This window comes from Aplysia californica, unplaced genomic scaffold, assembly GCF_000002075.1.
Source record: "Aplysia californica isolate F4 #8 unplaced genomic scaffold, AplCal3.0 scaffold00878, whole genome shotgun sequence".
NCBI classification, from domain to species: domain Eukaryota; kingdom Metazoa; phylum Mollusca; class Gastropoda; order Aplysiida; family Aplysiidae; genus Aplysia; species Aplysia californica.
Genome location: NW_004798148.1, coordinates 140,726 through 147,788, shown reverse-complemented (window position 1 = coordinate 147,788; position 7,063 = coordinate 140,726). Strand labels below are relative to the sequence as shown.

General features: G+C 42.7%; 1 protein-coding gene across 1 annotated transcript; it reads left to right on the top strand.

Annotated features, from left to right (window-relative positions):
• The first annotated feature begins 832 nt into the window (after positions 1-832).
• LOC101845886 (BAG family molecular chaperone regulator 3) lies at positions 833-5,901 on the top strand. Its single transcript, XM_005110344.3, has 2 exons — positions 833-1,061; positions 2,784-5,901. The coding sequence occupies exons 1-2, from the start codon at positions 897-899 to the stop codon at positions 4,167-4,169; spliced, it is 1,551 nt and encodes a 516-aa protein (XP_005110401.1). The 5' UTR covers positions 833-896; the 3' UTR covers positions 4,170-5,901.
• The last annotated feature ends 1,162 nt before the right edge of the window (positions 5,902-7,063 follow it).

The following is a 7,063-nucleotide window of genomic DNA, read 5'->3' as shown; positions in this document are numbered from 1 at the left end:
CAACCATTCACCAAACAAACAAACACCTCCCCCCCAAAAAAAAACCCCCAACCCACCCCACAGACACCCCCCACCCAAAAGACAATAACAAAGCAACAGCAACACACCCAGTTAAAATCTAAATTTGAGAGACGCTTCAGTACATTCCAAAGCTTGAAAAATACGACGTTGGAGTTTCATTTAGTCAAATTATTATCGACATCGTAGTAGACACTCATGGAATAAGATCTTGGTTAATAGTTCTGTTGTGTTTGGGAATCACGGACGTTTTGAGCGCATTTGAGGGGCGAAAAGCAACATAGTCGGGGCGTAGCAACACACTAAAACACACCAGAACGCAAAGAGGGAGTGCCTATTTACAAGATGAGGGGAGTGCGTAGGACACAACGGCCCGCAGGACTCACAGGTATGCCTTTATTTCTACTTTTCCATCCCCTGCTATTTACAGACCGTTATACAGGTAGCAGAGGCAGGTGAGTTTGTGAGTTCACCTGAATTTGTGATGGAATGTTGAAGCTGATTATTGATGGCATCGATATCAATAATTTTAAAGAGGCCATTCATGAAATAAAACTTTGTCACTGTACTTGAAATATTCATCCTGATAATATATTTTTTAACCCGATCTTGATACAGGCTATTTAAAGATTAAATGGCGTGCAGTAAGAGTCTGCTGAAAAGTAAGATGGTTAATGTAAATTGTAAAAATAAAAAGAATTGGAGTATCGTAAAAACAGTAGACCGAGAATCATGGTATCGACTCGCACAGCGATTTCTCCAGTTATCTTTCTTTGTTGGGGAAAGTTCAGGAAGAGTCTCGGTGGGCGGCGCTCATTCCGGAAGTATCGCCATCCGGATGCTTCGAGAAGAGAACTCGCATCATATAAGTCGTGAAAATGGCAGATCGTCAGTTCTTTACGATGCCTTTTAACCAAGCACAAATGAGGAACGATCCGTTACCTACAGGTTGGGAAATGAGATTTGATAATGTGTCAGGATGGCCATACTTCATTGACCACAATACAAGAAATACTACGTGGCAAGATCCGAGAAATATGATGGTAAGTAGCCAGCCCGACCATGTCAGCTGGTTGCCTGCCTGCCGACCATTCCTGTAGTCTGCAGCGTAGATCTACCTGACACTGTGATTCAATACTTTATAGCCGTATAGTGTGTCAGTTTGTCTATTGTCCACAGAATATGTCAAAACCATCTCTGTGGCAGGATGACTCAAGTAGATACGACTTGAGATAGCTGTTCTTTGTGTCTAAGGAACTGTTTGTTTGGCAGAGTGCTGGTCTGTGTTGTAATTTTGAAGGTTATAAATTAAATGAATAAAAAACATTTTTTTTGGTCAGTAAAAGATGGAGTTTTACTAATCTAGACTAGATCTAGATTTAGATCAAGAATCTATCTAAGTCTAGTGCAGATTTAGATTAAAAATCTCTAGGTCTAGATCTAGATCTAGATCTACTACTGTAGGCTTGGTTGTTTTTGTTTTTTATTATTTTAAATCTTAAAATTTAGTCTATTAATTTAAATGGGTTTCTATTTTTATGCTGTACACAGGCCTATCTTGTATTTCTTCCCAAATCTCTATGTGACATAGATCTAGATCTAGATCTAGATCTAGATCTAATAGATCTAGAGTCTAGATCTGAATGATTTTATGTTTCTTTTTTTGCTAAGGAGAATACATAAAAAAGGCTACTTTAGTAAAGGAAGTCTATAACAGCAATAACAATACTTAGAAGGCTTCTAACTTAATCCATAGCCTTGTTTACTGTCAAGTGAATGAGACGGCTCTTGTGTAAATGTATGAAATTTTCTGTGACTGTGACCTGTAAGTGTAGGTGTTTGTTAATCACAAATAAAGGGAAGGACTTCCATAACGAGCAACTACCCCAACAAACACAATAGAAGAGATCTAACCCTAACCCTGGCCCAACCCCTAACCCTCTCTACGCTTACCCGTAACCGTTACCCCTCCTACCCCTAACTCTAACGCTACCCCAAACCCTAACCCTTACCCTAACTCTCTATTCTATTTTGTTTCATAGTTGTCACTTGTTACGGAATTCCTCCCCTTAAAAAGGTTATATATATATGTGTATGAGGCATCGTGGTGAAATCAGGTGCTCGTCAAAATAATGAAATTAAAGAAACTCGCATTTTTCTGTCTGGGAATTTTTATCTAATTTTTGTCTATTGACTCTACATCTTTAGGGTAAGGTCCATTTAAAAACACATTGCTGTGTGGATTTTACTGAAAAATGTTGATTTAAGGCACAGAAATGTAAATTTGCAGTTTCTAAGGACTCTAAAGCTTTGGAAATGCGGCGATTTTCTCGCTAATATTACCTCTCTGAAACCAGGCGACGCCCACGTCCTTCAATCACAAATATTTCGATTCTGTTCATGATAGATGAGTATTTTTTTTCATTGAAAGCAAGACAAATGAACAAGCTTTAAAATGATATACCAATAACTTCACATGTCAAAAAACTGATGAGAGCCTGATTCCACTGTGCCTTGACATATATGTATCATTTATAAAAGCCTCAACTGAACAGAAGAGATTTATGGGGGGGGGGGTGGGGGTGGTTGGGTTAAGGCTTTTAACTTTTTGTTGATTTTTTTTCAAGTAATGCAGCTTCTTTCAGCTTCAGTAGTTTATTGTAAGTGTTAGTAGTATGTTCTTTTATACACACATATAATCGTAGTTAATACTGAGAAGTTTACAGTGATTCCTCTTTAATTGGTGTTTGTCGTCTATTTCTCAGGGTCATCAGCAGCACCCGTACTCTGGCTTCCGTGGGGGTGTACCTGAAGGCAAGACGGTGGAGATCCCCGTGAGGTACGAAGGCCCCAAAGACCCGCACAAAATGGGTCACGGCATCAACGCTGCCCCCCCACAGCATCACAACCACCACCCTCCCGGCGGGCCGCCCCAGCCATACCCAGCCCCGGCGCCCGAGCCCATGGATTACCAGTCCCAGTCGGGCACCCTGCCACGGAAGCGAGGCGATGTGTGGGAGATTCCGATACAGCACATGGGTCAGGATAACGTCCCGCCGCACGCCCAGCACCCGCAAGCGCACCCACCGCACGCCCAGCACCCGCAACAGCAGATGCACTACCCGCACCCACAAACCCACCCCCAGATGCAGTACCCACACCCACAGGGGATGCCGCAGCAGCAGCCGCAGCCGCAGCAGTTCCCCCCTCCAGCCAGCGTGGACTACTCCACCTACCCCCAGTCGGGCCCCATGCCCCATGACGGTGGTCACCACCACCACCACCAACCCCCTCAGAACCCCCCTCACCAGCCCCCACAGCACCAACAGTCCCCGAGGGGGCCGGTGAATATTCCCATCATTCGGGAAAACCATCGCGGAGTAAGCCCTGGCAGGGCAAGCCCACGCCCGCAGGTGCCCATGCAAAGCAGCCCGCGGAATAGCCCACGGGCCAGCCCGCGACCCGACTTCTCCCAGGCCATCCCTCAGTCGGCACAGCAGTTCCAGCAACAGCATCGCCCGCAGGAGCCCTGCCCGGATTATAACAGTCACGAAGCGACGCTGCCTCCTCAGGCTACGCTCGGCCCTCAGCAGCCGGCTCGACAACCGTCGCCCTCTCCACAACAACAACAACAGCAACAACAACCACCACCACAACAGCAACAACAACAACAACCACCACCGCGTCAGCCTTCGCCGCAGCCCCCGAGAACTCCGGAAGAGAAAGCGTTTGACATAATCAACGGCGTGATGAACGAGGTCAAGTCGCTGGAAGAGCAGGTGAACCCGTTCCGGGGGAAGAAGACGGACAAGGAGTACAAGTACCTGGAGGAGATGCTCACCCGCTCCCTCTTGAAGCTGGATTCCGTCGAGTCGGGCTCGATGGACAACGTGAGGCAGGCACGGAAACAGGCCGTCAAACTCATAGAGGCCACCCTCGATCTCTTAGAACTAAAAGCAGTGGCCGGGGAGACGAACATGCCTTCTGGAAACCCCCCCAGCTCCAATTCGCAGCCCTCTAGCGGCAGTAGCGGTAACACGAACAATTCCTCGGGTCCGGCGCCACAGAATAGTCAGGCTGCGGGCCCGTCGAAGGGCAAGGACCCCAGCAGGGTGAAAGAGATGCAGTTAGACAGTGAGATAGCGTGCTAGCTGGTGGCTGTTCTCGAGCTGTGATATCTTAGCAAATGGTGACATTTCTTCCTCAGTAGCCTCAGCTACAGACATTGTAATGCCCCCCCCCCCCCCCCTCTCTTACCCCGCAGCTAAGGAGAAATACTATACTACTCTCCGCTCCACCTCCCTTCGCTTCTAAGGAGATAGTACCCAGATGAAAAAGCTGATAGGAAAGGATCCCCCCACCCTGCTTCCCAACATAGATATATATATATATGTAGTTTAAAAAGACTCCTGTGTGTAGATCATGTAGTAGTTAATTAGTTATTTTATTATGTTTTAAAAAAAATCGCTGCTTTCGTGATTGATGCTATTTGATGGGATTTGTTTCACACCTGAATTATATTCCTCTCGTTCGATGCGTCGTGGTGGTGAGGTTTGAACGCAATTCGTGAAGGAATATTTCCTGTTTTGTCATGGTGTTTAAACCATCATCATATCTTGTTTGTTTCAGTCGTCTTATAGTGATAATTTGTTAACAATAAATGCTGTAGTGGTTTGTACACATATTTAATAATCGCGTGAAAATCAAATCTTGAATTCATGTTTTGTTATTTCTTTTGTTGTTCAAACACCATGTTTTTTTATTGTCGTTTGTTTACTACTACACACAACATTGCCTCAAATTGTTCCATCTGGGGCGTAGCAAAGCTTGTACAGGATTTTGTTCTCACAGTGTGAAATCCAGAAATTTGAAGGGATGTCAGAGAAGTATTTTCAGAGAGTCGTTTTGGCCTGGTTATTTCTTGAATTTTTATAGGTTACTTCTACACAGAAAGTTTTAGAAAGCGTAAACCTATTACGGTACCTTTGAGTGTGAAAGGCAGATATGTATACCCCGCATATGTCCTTTTTAAAATCCCTTCTCTTTACATTTGTGGGTGGAAAGGGTAACTGTTAGCTCAGTTGGTATCATGCTGGGCTACGGAGCAGAAAGCCCAGGTTCGAATCCCGTTTTGTGGAGTTTTCAAAGCTCTCAACCCGTTTGACCCGATTCTGTCGCAGATCGGCGTTGAATTTGGAGGTCCTGCCTTTTGGATATAAACCTAAGAATAGAAGTGCTGATAGGCGCGTGAAACCTAAGCTTTAAAACACTTACTTACTTTTGAGGAGGGGAACTGGTGTCAGCGAGTAGTGAGGAGTGGATGTCTTCAGTATGCCTAGTCACATGTTGTCTTGTCAGTGCTACTGGTCAATCTATAGCTGTTCCCGTTCGTTTTTAAGCAAGAACAATTCTGAAATTATGCAAAATGAGCCCAAAAAAGTGAAATTATGCTATTCTGTTAATTTTAATTAACAAAGAATGATAAAGGAAAATAATAAGAAATTAAAGCAAAAAATGATCAAATTTTGCTAAATTACGCGGGGTGCATATAAAACCATGGGGACAGCTATAGGTCATCACTGTACGTACGCTGTTGGTTACATCAAAGGGACAAAACAAATGTCTTGCCGTAATTTATTTCATGGTATAGATTTTACTGCTCTCCTGATCAAATTAAATTGTATCCACTGTTATGAATACTGTAAATAGTACGTTTTATAAAAATTAAAAAAACAACAAATAACCAAAGTAAGATTTCTTTTGTCAGTTTGCCTCATGTTTTTCAAAGTGATGATTTTGTTATTTATAATATTATTTCTCCACACAACGAGATATTCATTTTCATATTATATTACAGATAAAACAAAGCATCTGATGAAATAACTTAAATAGTGTGTCTTTGGTTGTGTTTGACAGCTAGCTTTAATAATGATTTATAATTACAATTTTTACACACAGTACCGCTACTTTACTATTTTATTTTTCAAGAGATGATTTTATGGGAAAGGGATTCCCCCCCCCCCCCCCCCCGCAATAAGAATCAATTAATTTTTAAAAATTCAAACCAAGCAAAAAGAAAAAAAGAATCCCAGAAATAAGATACAGTCAATACTGTCTAAGAAGATGTGATGTCCAGGCTACCCAATGTAGGGGAAAAGTGGTTGTACTAGACAGGTGGCTGTCCCTACACCGTGTGATTATATATACTGTAATTTGTTAAAAAAATAATACGCGGTGAGGAAATGTAAAAGAAGGCTCTGCAGAAATCAGAAAAGCATGCTTTGGCTTAAGTAAAGATCTATTTCGTTTTTTACACAGTTTACTTGCTATTTGGCAAACTCTCTTTTTCTAGGTACCATACATATATATATATATATATATATAATATAATACGCTTTTGTTTGGTATGACCGGCTTACAGCTAGGGAAGACACAGGGGGAAAAAACTGACAGGAGGAATGTGGACTCTGTTCTGTAATGATTTATAATAAAAAAGGCGCAGTTTAGTCTAGTCAGTTGGTGGTTGGCTTTGCTCACCTGCATGCCTTGTTTGTTTTCTCTGTTTTGAAATAATTTTTATCAAATCCGCTCATCGGAAAATAAATTAGTTTACCCGTCCTCCCCCCCCCCCCCATAGATGGCCATTCACGTGGCGGATATTTGGGTTGTGCTAAAGACACTAAATTGGTGAGTGTCTTTAGTGTTAAGATTAATGCTTGGGATCAGGGTTATGTAAAGTTATTGTTTTGAGCTTAAACTGCTTCACGCAATAGTAATATATATATAATAAAGTCCGCTCTTATAACAAACTTGCAAGCATATGAAGGCACCAAAGCCCACTTTTTTCTTTAGTCAGAGACTGGTACATTGTGATTTAGTGTTGGTCTTCCATTTATTATCATTTATTGTAGGCCTACTGATCAGAAAGAGGTGGGAGGGGAAGAGGGATAATAACTAGACAAGGCCACTGGTGGACGTTTCTCGTCTGCTCTTTAACCCTGTCCGTACGCCCTGGGGTCATTTTGTACCCTTGGGGTTACATTCT